The sequence below is a fragment of the Chiloscyllium plagiosum genome, chromosome 11 (assembly GCF_004010195.1).
Source record: "Chiloscyllium plagiosum isolate BGI_BamShark_2017 chromosome 11, ASM401019v2, whole genome shotgun sequence".
In the NCBI taxonomy this organism is placed as follows: domain Eukaryota; kingdom Metazoa; phylum Chordata; class Chondrichthyes; order Orectolobiformes; family Hemiscylliidae; genus Chiloscyllium; species Chiloscyllium plagiosum.
In genome coordinates, this window is record NC_057720.1 from 58,890,692 (window position 1) to 58,909,603 (window position 18,912).

General features: G+C 40.6%; 1 protein-coding gene across 1 annotated transcript in view; it reads right to left on the reverse strand.

Moving 5' to 3' along the window:
* The window catches only part of efcab7 (EF-hand calcium binding domain 7), a 97,669-nt gene that overhangs the window by 56,409 nt on the left and 22,348 nt on the right, over positions 1-18,912 (reverse strand). Inside the window, exon 5 of the mRNA XM_043700107.1 lies at positions 2,959-3,151. Within this exon, the coding sequence (XP_043556042.1) occupies positions 2,959-3,151 (193 nt within the window). The remainder of the gene's footprint in view (positions 1-2,958; positions 3,152-18,912) is intronic.

The following is an 18,912-nucleotide window of genomic DNA, read 5'->3' on the forward strand; positions in this document are numbered from 1 at the left end:
GTCATAGAGAGGTACAGCATGGAAACAGACCCTTCGGTCCAACCCTTCCATGCCGACCTGTTATCCCAACCCAATCTCGCCCCACCTGCCAGCACCCAACCCATATCCCTGCAAACCCTTCTTATTCGTATACCCATCCAAATGCCTTTTAAATGTTGCAATTGTACCAGCCTCCACCACTTTCTCTGGCAGCTCATTCCATACACTCACCACCCTCTGCGTGAAAAAGTCGTTCCTTAGGTCTCTTTTATATCTTTCCCCTCTCACCCTAAAGCTATGCCCTCTAGTTCTGGACTCCCCCACACCAGGGAAAAGACTTTGTCTACTTATTCTATCCATGCCCCTCATAATTTTGTAAACTTCTATAAGGTCACCCCTCAGCCTCTGACGCTCCAGAGAAAACAGCCCCAGCCTGTTCAGCCTCTCCCCTTAACTCAAATCCTTCAACCGTGGCAACATCCTTGTAAATCTTTTCTGAACCCTTTCAAGTTTCACAACATCTTCTACCACTGAGCCAGTTCTGTATGATGATATGGTATGGGTTCTCTCACTCAGTACACATCTTGAAATTGTTTGCCAGTGAATTGCGATCCATCATCAGACACTATCTGTTCTGGTGTGCTGAACAAAGTGAAAATAATGCTTATTGTGTCAATAATGGTTGTACTTGTATTGTTAAGTTGTTGAACAATGGGAAATCCAGAGAAGTAATCTGTTACAAAGATGTAATCTTCCCCTTGCACTCTGAATGTGTCTAATTTTAATTTTGTCCGAAGTCATGTGCATCTAGAAACTTCCTTCAATGCTGGGGTTTGTACAGTTGGCATACCTCATATGCATTCATGAGTCATTGAACATCCTAACTTATCTCTGGCCAGTATACAAGTTAACTTGTAATGCTTCTTGCACTTACAAATCTGAAAATAGGAGCAAAAGTATGACAATTTGACCTTGAACACTGCTTCACCATTCAATAGGTTCATGACTGATCTACATGTGTTTCAAATTCTTTGTTCCCATCTACCTCTGATAACCTTCGACTCTCTTGCCCAATAATAATCTATTTACTTCCACCTTAAAAATATTCAATGAGACCACCTCCACCCCTTTTTCAAGCAGAGTTCTAAAATCACACACTTATTTACTTAATTTTAAAATACTCATCTGAAATGCAGTCTTTGCCCTTTCAAATTCAATCATATTAGGATCACTGATACTTGGAGGGGCCTTTACTCTGAGATCTTTCTTAATCATGTCACAGCACACAATACCAACTGTAGTACATCCTGCTCTCTGGTTGGCTCCAGAACATGCTGCAATATTTCTTCTTATATACTTGGTGCTATATCATGATTAATACTGAGACCTGTAGATTATTCCCACTGGCAACTTCTGTCCCCCACTGTTCTTCCTTTCTACCTGAACTGATTCTACATCCTGATATCCTGAACCAAAATCATTTCCAACTATTGCACTAAAACCATGTTTAATTAGCTGTGATACCCCTCTGCCTTTATCTAGCTTTCCGTTCTTCTTTAATGTCATATATTCTGAGCATAACCTTTGTGATCCTGTGTCTGAATTGGCTATCAAGTCATATTTATTCGCTTCAAAATTCCTCTATCAAACCATTTACTTTGTTATTCACATTCAGGTACACACCCTCTACTTTCACTTGTCCTTGTTATCTTCATAGCATCTAGTCTTGACTGCTAGTATATTCTTAGTTTATTTTCTCTCAGTCCCTTCCTGTCATTCTTTTATTTACCATATTACTATTTCGCTTTTCTGCCTCCATCCCTTGATTTGTTACATTTACCCAAACTTGATCCCTCATCCACCTCATTTAGTTGAAAGCCCTCTCTACTTCCCTAGTTGGGAGCCTTGCAAGAACACCAGCACTCCCAGCATGCTCTAGTTGATGACAGCTCAAATGGTAGAGTACTGGTGCCAGTGCCCCATGAACCAGAACCAACTTCTCCCACACCAGTCTTTGTGTCACGTTTCTAATCTTCCTTATACTCTGCCAATTTGCATGTGGCTCAGTTAGAAATACAAAGATTATTACGTTTGAGGTTCTGTTTTATAATTTAACTTCCAACTTCGCATATTGTTTCAGCAGAATGCCTTTTTTAGTTCTCTTTGTGTGATGGATACTAATCTGGTCCATGACCACTAGATGCTCCCCTTTCCATAGCTCTACTCCAACCCAGAAGCGAGATCTCAAACTCTGACACTGGACTGTCTAAACTTGCACTCCTTGCTGCAGAGAATAGTATCAATTCCACTTGCTATACTGTATCCTAGCAACGCTACATTTATTCTTACTCACACTTCTTGAATGACCTCCTGTACCCAGTCTCATGGCTGGTTAATTCAGTCAACCTGCAGGTTTCAATCACAATTAAATAAGCTGAAAAGAACCTCAAACTTTTTATTTCCCTTTTTCTGAGAACTATGTGCCATTCTCACTTGTTTTGCCATCTGCCACTGAAAAAAAGAGACACTGGTACTGCCCACACACAATTTTTCAGACACCTCCCAAACTCCATGGCAGTCCACAAAGTGCCCAAAATTCTTGTGAACTTAAATGTGAACGCAACCACAATATTTGGAAGAACCCTTTTAAGTAATCTTGGCTTACCAAGATGAAAAACGTTTCAAACACCTATTCCAAAACTTGACCTTCTGCAAGGCTACTCAATAAAAGTAATTCCATATTACAGTAATCAATACTTTCATAAACACAAACTGTAATTTCTTTTAGATTAAGTAAAAAACATACTATACCTATGTGGGGTTTGTAGAATATCAAAATGTTATCACAAAAACACAATTTATTATGAAGTAGTGAAATTCTAATATCAAATTAACAAATAATACTGATAAATTATTTTGAAAATAATTTCTCTTCTAAATATGATTGATGATGCAGACAAATACTGTGCTCACATTTACCTTTGGGGATTAAATCTGTCTCAGGATTTTGAGAAGTTGCCAGCAGTGATTTTGATGAAGGTGAGGAAGAAAGTTCCAATGAAGCGACTGTCGAACTTCCAAACTGTTGTTGCTTCATTTTGGTCATAGTCTCTAATCTTGCAACTGCAGTCTTCTGACTTGTTTCAACTGTTGCCAGGAATAATTTACAAAACTGTGAAATGAAGAAGTACATTACTTTGTAACTTTCTTTGTACATAGATAAATCAGTATGTCAATTCCAGAAAACAAGTTACTTTTAAATGAAATATAAATCAGAAAAGTAGTCTAAATAAATGAAAAACAAATACTGAAATATCTCTTTTCTTTTAGGAAGAATTGTTTTTGTACTGTATGTGGCCAATTTGTTGAACATAGCAGGGCAGATTGAAAATGGCTAATAAAGGATCCTGGGCCTCATAAATAAGAAGCATAGATTATAAACACCGGAAAAAACAGGAAATCTTTATAAAATACTGGCACGTGCCTCAACTTGAATTCCGTGCCCAAACCTGCACCATAAATTAACAAGGACAAGACACTGCAGAGGGTGCAGAAAATATTTACAAGAATAATTTCAGGAAAGACCGAATTCAGTTACATGTGGACACACCGGAGAAGCTGGGCTTTTCTCCTGAGAGAAGGGAAGGTTCAGAAGAGATGTCATAGAGGTGTTCAAAATCATGCTGAATGAGGACAGAGTAAATCCCAAGTAATTGTTCTCATTGGTAAAAGGGTCAAGAACCATAAGATACTAATTTAAGGTCACAGTTTAAGGAAATGGGGTAGGCCATGTAGGACTGAGAATGAGGAGAAATTTCCTCACGGAGAAAGTAGTGAGCCCATGGAATTCTCTTGCCACAGAAAATGGTTGAGGCCAAAACACTGAATTTGTTCACGGAGTTTGATATAGCTCTTTGGGCTAAAGGGATCAAAATGTATGGGGAGAAAATGGGAACAGAATAATCAGCCGTGGTCATACTGAATGGCAGAACAGGTATGAAGGACCAAATGGCCTAATCCTGGTCCTATTTTCTATAATTCTGAGGTGAATGTCAAAAGGACCATAGGAGACATTTTTTATAAAAATGCTTATGATCTGCAATGCATGGCTGAGAAAGTGGTGGAGGAAGATTCACTGAATTACAGAATTGTCAGGGTGCAGGATTAGAACATTTGGTCCATTGTGATTTCACTGCCTGTTCAAAAGGGCAAAGTGCCATTTCCTCACTTTGTAAGTTGCCACATGGTTGTTTTCATATAATAGTCCAACTCTTTTCTTGAATGACTCCATTTAACTTGCCTCTTCATAGTATCAGGCAGTACACTGCAGACCTTAACTTCTTGCTACTAAGTAAAGTTTCTCCTCATGTCTCAGTTCCTTCTTTTGCCAGTGCTCTAAATTTGTGTTCTCCAATTCTTGATCCTTTCAGAAATGGAAATATTTTTTCCCTATCTACTCTGTCCAGACCATCCTAATTGTGAATACCTCTATCAAATCTCCTTTCAACATTCATCTTTGCAAAGAAAACAGTGTGACGTTCTGCATCCGACACCATTCACATGAATTGCTTCTGCACTGTCTGAAACTTTCATATCTTTCCCAAGGTGTGCCACCAAAATTGGATACAATGTTTCAGTTAATGTCAAGCCTGAATTTTATACAGGTTCAACATTACCTAAAATAAAAACAGAAAATACTGCAGGGGCTATGCAGGTCTGGCAGCATCTGTAGATAAACAGAGTTAATGTTTTGAGTCTGATGTGAGTCTTCATTTTTTAAATGTTTTTATTTCAGAATTCCAGTGCAGCATGTTGTTTTAATTTTCTTTCTTTTAAATCCTATGACGCTTTTATTAAAGGTTAGACGATTGTACGCTTTATTAACCACGCCCTCAACCTATCCTGCCACCTGCAACAACTAATGCATATCTACAACTATGCCCTTCTGCTCCTGTACTCTATAAATGTATGCTTTTATTTTGTATTACTCTGTGTATTCTTTGTACCAAACTCACTTTGCACTATTCTGTATTTGCCCACGCATTACAACAACTTGTCTATATCCATTCGAGGTTCCACTGTAATGCTGGGGTCAAGGATAAATGCCAACATGGCCTGAATAGAGCAAACATTCTCCCTCACTGCTGTAATTGACTGGATATAATGGCCCAGATTTTGCATGCGGTAGTAAACTACTGATGCAAGCCAGTGATTGCACTTACACTTGCCTAAAGATGTCTTATGAAGTTTTCCATTGGAACTTGCAGTGATTAGAAATCCAAAACAGCATAGCACCCTCTAAAGAGGATCTAGTGCCTGCATGAACAAGACAAATAACTGTGTATACATTTGAGCAATCAGATTGAAGAAATGTTACTAAGGTAGACAGAAGGTAACAGCCAGTAGGAGAATTCTAAGTTAGAATCCAATAAGCTAAAATTTAATGTCAAGCAGCACAAGAAAATAAAATAAAGAAAATGGGAAGAATGAGAGAAAGAGATAGACAATGTTAAAAAGTTATATTATTTAACAATCTCCAATGATTAAAAATCTGAAGAATTGAGATTCCCCAATTTTTACATTTGTTCATGATTTATTGACGTTGTTGGCAGTGTTATTGTCCATCCCTAATTGGCCTCAAAAGGTAGAGTATGTCACCTTGAATTACTGTGGTCCAAATGATATAGGTACAGCCACAGTACTATTAATGAGGGAATTCAAGGATTTTGATTCAGAGACAGTGAAAGAAAAGCTTGCAGGTGATGGCTGTCCCATGCATCCGCTTGCTGTTCAGTTTAGACGTACTGTCGAAAGAGTTACAATGAATTGTTGCAATGCAGCTATTAGCTCTTACATACTATTAGCACCTTGCACCTCTTATGAAGGGAGTGAATTTTTAAAGTGGAAACCACACCAACGCAATGGACAACTAAAGTTAAATGGACTGCGATTGACAGTACTACTCTCTGTAAGGAAACACCAACTTCAGATAGTTCTGCCTTCCTTCACAAGCAGAAATGTCATCATGTCGTTACTGTCACCACTCTATATACTACTACTGTACTGTCACCACTCTAATTAGAGAGTGTAGCATGTATTACTGAACAGTCCTTGGGCTTAAGGGAGAGATGCTCTGACATTAACAGGATGGCTTTATCTGTAATACATTAGAAATTCAGTGGCATCCTGCAGCCTTTATCTTTGTTTTAAATGGGTGACTTCGAAACTCTAAGTAGTGATACCAACTTCTAGATTCTCCCACAACTGGGCACATCCTTTACACATTCACCATGTCAAAACCCTTAGGATCTGATATATTTCAGTCAAGTCTCCTGTTAATTCTCCTAAGCTCCAGTGGAAACAAGCGTATCTGTCCAATCTTTCTTCAAAAGAGAATAGTACCAATTCCAGGTAACCTTCTCTGAACTCCTTCCAACCCATTTATATCCTTCCTTAACTAAGGAGTTTAATATTGTACATAATACCCGAGGCATGGTCTGACAAATGCTGTGTATAACTGAAGCATAACCTTCTCATTTTGTATTACATTTCCCATACAATCAATTATACTGCTGTATGAGCTTTCCACATTACTTGCTGTACCTGCATACTAATCTTTTATGATTCATGTTTTAGGATACCCAGATCCCACTGCTTCTCGGGGCTTTGGAATTTCTGATTCCTGATTAAGGGCTTTTGCCCAAAACGTCGATTTTCCTGCTCCTTGGATGCTGCCTGACCTGCTGTGCTTTTCCAGCACCACTCTGACCTAAACTCTGGTTTCCAGCATCTGCAGTCCTCACTTTTGCCTTTGGAATTTCTCCCATTCAGATAACATGATTATTTTTCCTGCCAAAATGGACAATTTTACATTTTCCCACATTATGTTCTATTTGCCAGATCTTTGCATACTCACTCTATCTATCTATTTCTCTCGGTAACTTCATGATGCTATGCTGACAACCTACTTTCCAACTATCTTTATGTCATCAGTAAATTTAGCAACCAATGTGCAGTAAATTTAGCTCTACGATATCAGTAAACACAGCTTGACTAAAAGACTCAATGTATGTTACTGTACATTCTGATTAAGCAAAATATGCAAATATAATACCATAGAAAATATAAGTCTGCAAAAGTAACTGAAAACATTAAGTTGTAATTGATTTATACTTGTAGTTTTCTCACATCTATCAAATCTTGTGTATAAATCTTAAATAAAAACAGAATGTGCTGGAAAAATTCAAGAGGTCTGACAGTATCTGTGGAGACAGAAACAGAGTTAATGGTTTAAATCCAGTATGACTCTTATTTATCTCCTAGATGCTGCTAGACCTTTTGACTTTATTTAGCAGTTTCTGATTTTATTTCAGATTTCCAGCATCCACAGTATTTTACTCTTATTTGTATATCCCCTACATTTTTTCTACATGCGGAGCTGGTAGAATGAGGCAACTGCACAGCTTCATCCCTAACTTGTTAACTCTCATACACACGGGCTTGTGAATAATCCGGTGTGAATGACTACGCATTAATTCCTGTTCCCTAGCGTTTCAAACCTCTAGCATTAGTAATGCTGGAATCATAGTTGTCCTTCTTGTGGATCATTAACAAATGACTGGAAATGGTTGGAAGGCAGATATTTGCAGATTTTAGACCTTAATGCCTTTAATGTGAAATGATGGTTTAACTTCAAAATAAAGGTCTTTACAAACTGCTCGTGTATTAGCTTTACAAACTTTCAGTTTCAATATCTTGTTTTGGATATGTGCTGGCTGTGCCTCAACTCAACATGTGCAAACAGATCTGGGGGCCCTCTTTTTGCACTGCACATTCTCATTTGGAAAAGGATTTGTTACAAGATAATGGTAGTGAGTTTTGCATGAGTCTTTTACCCTCTATTCTCCTCTTGCAGATATAATTTCCCCCTCTATGAATTTTGAAAGCCTTCTTCTTTCATCTCCCATTTCTTCTGTCATCTTCAAAGGACCTTTCACTACCTCCCTGGATACTTCTGTTCTTCGCTGGAAATGTGTTGCTGGAAAAGCTCAGCAGGTCAGACAGCATCCAGGGAACAGGAGAATCGACGTTTCGGGCATAAGCCCTTCTTCAGGAATCATAGTTGCCCTTCTTGTGAATCATTAACAAACGACTGGAAATGGTTGGAAGGCAGATATTTGCAGATTTTAGACCTTAATGCCTTTAATGTGAAATGATTGTTTAACAAATCCTTTTCCTGATTTGTGCTCTCCATGTTTAATAACCAGCTCCTACCCTTTGCTGACCCCACTGCCCCTATCATATTAAACTCCCCTCTATATCCCAGTTTTATATTTCTATTCAACTATTCTAGTCCCTCCAACAATCATTTTAAGTTCCATTCCCTTTCTTCCCTCATCACCCAGCCTACCTCACTGTCCAGCTTTACTGGTAATCCCCATTTGATGTCCTATTTAGGTTGCTCCCCCTTTAAAGTTGAGCCCTGCTGCTCTGGCCCAGTCAGGTTTGCTGGAACCAGCCAGCACAGTCGCCTCACTTGAGCAGGCTTGTGGACCCATTGAACCTTGATCCCTAATGTTGTGTTAAGGACAAGCTGCAGACTGCCTACGACTAATGAATATGGAGAGGCTTTTTTTTCTTGGGAGAACCAAATTAGTAAATAAGATTTTACTCACTGGAAGTTGGAGGAGGAAGTGGACTCTGCCAGACAGATGCCCTGTATATACAGGACTGCAGATTAGAGTCAAAAGTGTGGTGCTGGGAAAACACAGCAGGTCAGGCAGCATCAGAGGAGCAGGAAAATCAACATTTCAGGCAAAAGCCCTTCATCTTTTGCCCGAAACGTCGATTCTCCTGCTTCTTGGACGCTGCTTGACCTGCTGTGCTTTTCCAGCAACAGACTCTTGTCTCATAGTCAGGTTTGTGAAAATATATTTCTGAGTTTTGGAAAACGTTAATTATACCATGAAAGTAATTCCAACGTGCTGGGGTATTAATTTGTGTTCATGAGCATGCCATGAGTCACAAGACGTTCCCATTGATTGCAGTCATGAAAACTGACATGCCTTAAATGTTCTAAGAACTTAATAGCAAAAGTTTAACCTGTTGTCAAGAATCTGAGTTGGCCTTCCACCCCAATCAATTTCCCACATGCGCTCTTCTAAAACTCCAGGCAAGCCAGAAAGATTCAATTGAATGTTCTTGCGGTCAAAATCACAACTATTTTTGCTCTTACTCAGCAACCATATAATAAAATTCAACAATATCATATCCTGCCAGAAGTTCCTAAGTCCATAAGATATAGGAGCAGAATTAGGCCATCCGGCCCATCAAGTCTGCTTTGCCATTGCCATGGCTAAAATGCTCCTCACCCCCATTTTCCTGCCTTCTCTCCATATCCCTTCAATCCATTACCAAGTAAAAATCTGTCTAACTCCTCCTTAAATGCCCCAGCATCCACCACACTTTGGGGTAGCCAATTCCACAGATTCGCAACCCTTTGAGAGAAGAAGTTTCTCCTCAACTCTGTTTTAAATTTGCTACCCCTTATCTTAAGACTATGCCCTCTTGTCCTAGAATGCCCTGCAAGAGGAAGCATCCGCTCCACGTCTATCTTATCCACATCTTTTATCATCTTGAATACATCAATTTGATCTCCCCTCATTCTTCTAAATTCTAGACAGTATAGGCCTAAACTGTTCAGTCTCTCTTCGTACGATGAACCCCATATCTCTGGATCAATCTAGTGAACCTCCTTTGAACTGCCTCCAATGCCACTATATCTTTCCTCAAAAAAGGGAACCAAAACTGCATAACACTCCAGGTGCGGTCTCACCAATAACTTGTATAGTTGCAAATACTTCTTTACATTTATGTTCTATTAATTTAGCTATAAAAGCCAACATTTCATTCATTTTCTTTATTATCTGCTGAACCTGCATGCTAGTTTTGTGTGATTCATGAATGAGTACACCTAGATCCCTCTGCACCGGAGAACCCCAAAGTCTCTCCCCATTAAGATTATAGGTCGCCTTCCCATTCTTTCAAACCAAATGCATGACCTCACACTTATTCACATTAAATTCCATCTGCCACATTTTGGCCCACTCTCCTAATTTACCTAAATCCATTTGTAAGGTTCTTATTTCCTTATTGCAACTTATCGTCCCACCTATTTTTGTGTCGTTCGCACATCTGGCTATACAGCCTTCTATCCCTGTATCCAAGTCGTAAATGTGGATTGTAAATAACTGGGGTCCAAGGACCAAACCCTGTGGCACCCACTAGTTACATCCTGCCATCCAGCAGAAAAAATTATCATGACTTCCCATCTTCTGTCCATCAGCCAGTCATCTATCCAAACTAATAAATTACCCCAAATCCTCTTTGATCCAACCTTATGAATTAACCTTTTGTACAGCACCTTATCAAACTTTAATTAAACATAAAACAAGTTCATGCAATGTGCTAGTTTATAAAGCAGCAAGCTACAAAATAACACACAGGATCTGTTTCAATATCTGTGTCATGTCTGTTGATCCTAATCAAGTAGACATAGATATAGAATCCCTACAGTGTGGAAACAGACCCTTCGGCCCAACAAGTCCATACCGACCCTGCGAAGAGTAACTCACTCAGACCCATTCCCCTACATTTACCCCAGACTAATACACCTAACCTACACATCCCTGAACACTATGAGCAATTTAGCATGGCCAATTCACGTAACCTGCACATCTTTGCTTTGTGGGAGGAAACCAGAGCACCCAGAGGAAACCCACGCAGACACGGGGAGAATGTACAAACTCCACACAGACAGTCGCCAGAGGCAGGAATCGAACCTGGGTCCCTGGCGCTGTGAGGAAACATTGCTAACCACTGAGCTGCTGTGCCACACCCAGTAGCATTAAAGGCACTTCAGTTGGTCTCAGCTAGGAATGGAGGAAGGTGGTGAAAGTTAGTGTACACAAAACTGATTGTTATCACTATTTAATTGCCATTAGAAGGTGCAGGTGTGCTGACATTATATGATCGTGAAAGAATGCCACACTCACTATTAAGGATCAACTTGCATTCAGACAGTGCTTTTTCTCACCTTAAAGCATTTCACAGTTAATGAAGTCCTTGTTATTACAGACACATGTGGCAATTCAATTTCACAAACCAGGTCACACAGACATCAAATAAGATTAAAAGCCAGTCAAACTGTTGCATTTGAATTGATTGTGAGAGAAATGTTAGCCAAATCGCTGCAATTACTCTGTGCTTTCTCAGTGGTATCATGGAATCTTATATATTCACTAAGCTGATAAAGTGAACCTTAGTATAACATTCCATCTGGACAGCAGCATTAACTATGTGAAATTCCCTCAGTATTGAAAAAGTGACTTGTTTTGACAGGGGAGACAAGACCAAATAGTGCTTGATGTGCTCCAGCTAGATTTTATGATAGATTGCTAAACCAGTTATGTGCTAGATAAAGACACCTGAACCAAAATAACAGAAAGTGCTAAAATACTGAGCAGATCTGGCACTATTTATGCCAAGAGAAATGAAAATAATATTTCAGGGTGATGACTCTTCTTCATGAAAACTGGGATGCTGAGAAGAAAGGCATGGAGAATTGGAAGAAAGAACAGCTAGTAAGGAATGTGATTGGGCAGAAAGCAGGAAAGATTAATCATGAAAAAAGATGATGGTGTGAGGCAAAAAGGAGTTGGTAATGGGACATGTAAAAAAACAAAAGGGTCTGGAGAAAGTATAAATGTGAGAAACAAAATCATCAATAGCCACCGTTCAAATAAAAAGGGGGAAAACATACTAATTTACGAGACCTAATGAATATTTTCAGAATGTTTTGTTGTTATTTCAGATTTCCATCACAACAGTACTTTTCTACCATATCTGAACCCCTCAAGTAGGAAGGAGAAAACAGTGATGCCAGAACAGGGGACACAACCAGGCTGGAAGAGAAATGGTGGATAAGTGCACCAAGCAGAGAGGTGAATGGTGGCTCAACATGAACATCCGCAAAAAGTATCATGAAAATGGACAACCAAAGAATCAACGCTTGTATGTTTGACTGTGTAGATGAAAGTGATTTGAGGGAGAGCTTATTGAACAGTAGACACGTAAGAAAGTTAGACTGAAAGGGAGTAACAAATGTAGATGGTGAGAAATGCAAGAAAGTTGTCAGTGAAGGCCTGGATTGTGACAGAGAGATTATATGCGACAGCATGGATGAGATGGAAGCAGTAAACATGAATTGGAGAGTTTAAACAGAAGCAGCAGTGCATGGAGGACAGGACTGCAGTGAAATTAGGAAGTGGACAAATTGAGTTAAGTGTACATTGAAATTATTCAGGATGAGGAGTTTCTCATGCTGAAACTGATAAAGGAAAGGAGTCAGGAAATAATTGGTGTGGAGCTTGGGGAAGCAGGGAAGGTAAGTTAAGATCAGGGATTTGAAAGAAAGGGTCAAAGTATTGGAACAACTTAAAGTGCTTGAAGAAAAAGAAGGTATTGGGGAGAGAAACTCAGTTCTAATTTCTATTTCAGAGCTGTAGCCAAGATATAAGCAGGATGTTGCCTGAGATGGAGGACTTTAGTTATGAAGAAAGGTTGGATAGACTGAATTTGTTTTCACTGGTATGCTGGAGGCTGAGGGGTGACTCGCCAGAAATTTATAAGATTGTGAATGGCATGGATAGAGTGGAAAGTATGAGACTTTTCCCAAGGGTGGAGGAGTCAATTACTAGGAGACACATGTTCAAGGTACCAGGGGAGGTGGGAATTAAAAAGATGAGCAAAACAGGTTTATCACACAAAGAGTGGTGAATGTTAAGGTGCAAATATTGACTCAGCAATATGGCGGTGATTCAGTAGAACTGCCGTGGACAGTTGTGCCGAACAGCCAAGGCATATTGGCGTTTTTTTTTTTTACCATCGCTGGCCAACTTGTATGGAGGAATTGTTAATTTAAAAACTTGAAGAACACATATTTGTTGACAATTTGGAGTGGGAAGGATGCCTAAAGGAAAAGGAGCGAGCAAACAGCAGCAAGGAGAACACTCCCCTGCAGCACTGGGCATGCCAGAGGCCACAGCAACGGCCTCTCCCAAACCCCCGGGGGACCTGATGGACTCACAGGAATTGGCGGCGGCGATGGCAAGACTTACTACGAAGGTTGAAGCTGCAATCGTGGAGATCCGTGCCCAGGTCCAACTCATCACGTCCATGTTGCAGAAGCATGAATGGGAGATCCAGGGCCTCGGGGAACAGGTGGAAGAGATGAAGTGTCGAACCATGGTTTCAGAAACAGCAATCGAGTCTTTGTTTGGATGAATCCAGGTACTGGAGCAGGAAGTGCAGGCCTTGCAAGATCAGGTCGCAACCTTGAAAATCGAGGTCGGAGGACAAATCTTCAGATCGTAGAGCTTCCGGGGAATGAAGAAGGTGAGCAGCTAGTCAGCTTCTTTGAAAACTGACTGCCGCATTTCCTAGCCTTCAAATTAAATCCAGACGGCTGCATATTGAAAGGACCTATCAGGTGGCAGTGCACAGGTCTGAGCTGGTACAGAGCCCCAACCGGTCCTAGTGCACTTCCTCATATACAGGGACAAGCAATGAGCGATAGAAGGCTCCAGATTACTGGGGAAAGATCCACAGGCACTAGGGCACAAGGGGTCAAAAATCATGTTTTTAAAGGATTTCTTGGCAGCTGTAATTCAAAAGAGGAAGTCCTTCGATGAAGTTAAAATGAGGCTGAGGAACCTGGGCATCCAGAGCTCCATGAGGTATCCTGCAGTGCTCCGTTTCAGCCACGAGGACTCAGTTTATACATTTGACTCGGCGGATAAAGCCAAGAACTTTGTAGACACTTTAAAATAGACCGATTGGTCTGAAGAATACGGTAAATGTTCGTCCTCTTTTCCTTCTTTCCCTGTGTTTTGCCTTTTCCGTTTTTTTCTCTTTCCCTAATAATTTTCTTATTAAAAAACACAAAGATCTTGGAATATGTTGTTCCTGTTATATTTTTATAACTGGATTTTATCATGGGAAATTTTGTGGGTGTCCTTTGTTGTTTTCCTTTTTTTTATTTTTTTTCTCTTTTAGTCACAAGTAGGGGTGACATGGAGCCGGGGATAGGCAGAGTGCTTATCCTGACTTTGTCTTCTTTTGTTGACTTAAGGATCATCTTTTTTATTTATTAAGCTGGGGCACAGTCCGGGCCTGAAGGAGCTGACCAGTAAGGGATTGGTAGGGTGAGTGCCACCTAAGGATAGGGGGTGAGTCTCCCATTCAAGGTTTTACAGTTGGTTTTCTTTGTAGTTTTTTGGTAGCAAAAGTTGTTTGTAGTTATGATAAGAGTAGTTTTTGTATACACAATTCTGCAACTCTATGAGTCTCTATTTACTTGTGCTCGGCACATTGCAAGCAGGCTTCCCCCTTCTGGGGTTCCAAGGGTCTCTGAAAGGGGATATGGCTATGTGTCTTGTTAAACGGTGCACCTGGTACATAAGGGAAGTCATGCGCCTGTTAAAAGGAAAAAAGTGCTTTCTAGCCTTAAGAGGGAAAGGGTTGATATCGCCCTGTTGCAGGAAACCCATCTTGATGATGGGAATAACTGAAGTTAAAACAGGGGGGTCATGATCGGGTATTCTTTTCGTCCTTTACTACTTAAAGTAGGGAAGTGGCTGTACTTATCCAGAAAAATCTTTTGTTCACATTATTAAAGCAGGTGAAAGATGAGCAAGGGTGGTTTGTGATACTTAAGGCCCTGATACATGGGGAGGATTATGGCATTTTAAATGTCTACTGCCCTCTGGCACATCCTCTCAAATTTCTGGTTAGTGCATTTTCTAGAGTGCCTTTGAAACACAGCACATTATTATAGAGGGGGGATTTCAATTGCCTTTTGGATCAGACAGTGGACAGGATATCAAGTAGGCCCCCAACTATTTCTTCACAGGTCAAGCAGGTGGCTGATTTATGCGAGGAGTTGGGGCTGGTGGACATTTGGAGATGTCTTCACCCTACATCACCTTTTTATCAAATCCACATAAATGTCACATGAGGATTGGTTTTTTTGGCTCCCTCAATCCTTCTGGATTCAATTATGGGTTGTAAAATTGGGAATATAGCTATCTCTGATCACGCAGCGGTATATTTGGAGGTTAAGGCCAAGAGTAAGAGGTGAGGTTTGCGTCACTGGCATCTGGATCCTTTTCTCCTTAAGGATTCCAAATTTGTGGAGTACTTCTTGACAGAGTTTCAGGAGTTCTTGACTATCACCTCAGGCACAGCTGGTAGTCCGGGAGACCACTTGGGATTTTGCTAGAGGATTAGCTATTTCCTATTCGTCTAGCCAGAAACTACAGGAGGAGGAACACAGCAGCTACATGAGACGCAGCTGAAAGCTGCTGACGCAGCACATTTTGCTCAGCCTTCGGTGAGTAAACTACAGCAGATCACAGCCGTCCAGGCTGCATTGAATTCAATGCTTACACAAAGCGCTAAAGAAAGAACTTGCTTTTGCTAGATAAAGGCTGTTCAAGAATGGGAATAGGCCTGGGAAGTATTTAGTGTATCTGACTGGGAAAAAGTGTGCTTCCCGATCCATTACTTTAGTTTGAGACAATATACGATGCCAAAAGGATTAATGAGGCTTTGCGGAGTTTTTACTCTGAATTGTATTGGTGTGAAGGTTGCAAGGATAGGAGGGCCAAGATAGAAGTCTTTTTTAAGAGCCTGGACCTCCCGGGGGTAACCCTGGTACAGGCCTCCCTCCTTAATGTCCCTTTGACGGTTCAAGAAATACAGGAGGCAGCTTGGCAACTTCAGAGTGGGAAAGTGCCTGGCCCTGATGGTCTTTCAAGTGAATTTTACAAGGAGTTTTTAGGGATTCTGTCAGGGCCGATGCTGGAAATGTACAATCACTCCCATATACATGAATGCCTACCACTATCTTTGAGAGAAGCTAATGCTTCCCTCATTCTTAAGAAGGATCCTAAGGATTGTGCCTCATACAGGCCCATCTATTAAATTCAAATTTTAAGATTCTGTCTAAGATGTTGGCGCTGAGATTGGAGAAGATGTTGCCCTATATTGTCAAACAGGACCAGACAGATTTTATAAGGGGCCATAGGTCTTCTAATAATATTAGAAGGTTGCTGAATGTGGTCCAAGTTTGTCAGCAATGATCGATCCAGGGGTTGGTCATTTCCTTAGATGCAGAGAAAATATCTGACCGGGTGGAATGGCCGTATCTCTTTTATGTCTTAGAGCGGTTTGGGTTGGATGGGATCTTTGCTATGTGGGTGGAGGTTTTATATTGCCACCGTCTGGCCGCAGTCATCACCAACGGGGTGAAGTCTGAAAACTTTAGGATTGGCAAGGGTAGACATCAAGGCTGCCCCCTTTCACCATTGTTGTTTACATTAGTGATAAAGCCGCTGGCAGAGACCATGTGTCAGAACGTCCACATAACCGCTCCAGAAGTGGGATCGAGGGTACACAAGATGACACTGTATGCAGATGATGTCCTTCTACCTTTATCGGACCCGATGACCTCCATACCCCATCTGATACAATGTATTAATTCATTTGGGGCTAGTTCAGGATTTAAGATCAACTTTGCAAAGTCAGAGGCTATGCCTTTAGGGGACCTCAAGGAAGTGCCAGAGTTTGAAGGTGGCCCTAGATTCCCTTTTAAGTGATCATGGGCGGGTTTCCGATACTTAGGTATCTTTATTACCCCCATGTTTGATCGGTTATTTCGGACTAATTTTGCTCACCTGCTCGACAATATTAGGTGGGATCTCCAGAGATGGGTGGCTCTTCCAATTTTGTGGTTGGGCTAAATAGCCCTTATTGAGATGAATGTCATCTTCGTTTGCTTTATGCCATGTGTACGCTTCTTATAATGTTTTCCAGGTCAATGCTGGAGAAACTTATGGGTTGGTTTAGTTCCTTTGTCTGGCATCATGGGCAGTCCCACATCAAACTTACTAAATTGCAGTTGCCTCAAGGAGTTGATTTCCTAAACATCAAGAGGTATCAATTGAGTTCCCTGCTGTCCTTTGTGTGCAATTGGGCAGGTAACAATTCAGGCTCAATATGGCTGGATATCGAGGCCTCCCAGGCAAATTGCCCTCTTATTAACCTGTTGTTCATGAATAAGATGAGGATAGTAATGGACTACTGCTGGAACCCCACTGTTATTATTACGGTCAAGGCAGGGAGGGCAATGTGTCAGAGCGAGGGCTGCTTATCCATAACTTTGCCAGTCACTCCCATGTTGGTATGCCAGTGTTCCAATCAGGGATGATGGACTCAAGGTTTAAACTTTGAGCAGCGCGAGGAGTTTGCAGTTTGGGAGACTTATTTGAGAGGGGGTTTATAATATCTTTTAAACAACTGAGCCACAAATACAGGCTGCCCAGCAGAGATCTTTTCCATTTTTTTCAGGTTAGGGATTTCATCCAGAAGACTACACTTCTCACTAAGCCGTATAAGCCCGATATAGAGAGGTTGTTGCTACGTTCCACAAGCACCCTTTCAGTTAGTGCCCTCTATCGCCTGCTGAGTGGTAGGGCCTAGCAGGATATTAACGGGTTATGAGAGGTTTGGGAGCAAGAGCTAAGAGTGGAGATCTCTTCTTAAACGTGGGAGAACATATGGGAGAACGTGCGAAAGATCTCAATCTGCAATAGGACATGCACTATGCAGTTATAAGTTCTTCACAGGGTTCATTTAGCACCAGACCGTCTGGCAAAGTTTAAAACAGGGGCATCTCCAATATGCTCCAAATGTAAAATAAGTGTAGGGACTCTTACCCATTGCTTCTGGACATGCCACAGGTTCTGTGTTTATTGGAGCGCTGTGGCGGGAGAGATAGGGAGGTTATTGAGGACTGAAGTTAAAGTAAACCCGATATCTGTCCTCCTGGGTCTACCGAATTTATCATCTTTAGATGAGCACGGGAAGAAACCATTTAATATTCTCACTTACTGTGCATGGAAGAATATTCTGATGAATTGGGTGTCTGAGAACCCATCGGGCTTGTTGGGATGGCGGAAATTAATTATGGAGCACATTTCTTTGGATTTTTTTCTCAAATATGATGTACCACATAACAGACCTTTTTTATAAGACATGATAGCCCTTTTTGCATTATTTGGACACAGATCAGTCTGCTATCTAAAATAGGGTGTTCATTTAGCCAGGAAGGTTAGGTTTATTGAGCCCTGGGTCCTGGAGGGGCCACTCCTAAGTTAATATGGGTATATATACAATGCTCCCGTTTTTTGTTTGGGAGCTTTGTGCAGAGCATTGTTATTTTGTGTTCCTGCGTCTTCTTTCGTTATGTCTTTTCTTGTTTTATTAATCACTTATTTATTTATTGGTATTGTTTTGCAGTGTTTGGTTTGGTTTTGTATAATAGGGTAGGTTAGTAGTTAGTAGATTGTAATTATATTGTAATTTGCATTTTTAAAATTATACTGGTATTTGTTATATTTCAATAACTTCATATTTTTGTAAAGTAAAAAGAAGTTTTTTTTGCTAATAAATATATTTACAAAAAAAGGTGCAAATATTACCTTTAATAGAGCGATGTAATCTTCTGTCGGATGTGGGAGATTCAGGAGAGTTTCTATGTTAGTAATGATTATGTTTGCAGGAAGTGTGTTTGGTTGTAAATTCCATTGGATTGCATGGATTGGTTGAAACAACTCAGAGGCAATGAGGAGCAAGGGGTATCATGGATGGCAATTACAAGAAGGGAGGTAAACCAAAGATAAAATGAGGTAGATGGGCTACCTCCAGGAAAGGTAGGAGAGAGAGAGGCAGATCATGCAGGAGTCTTCTGCGGCTATCCCCATTTCAAACAAGTATGCTGTTTCGGAAAATGTAGGGGGTGATGGACTCTCA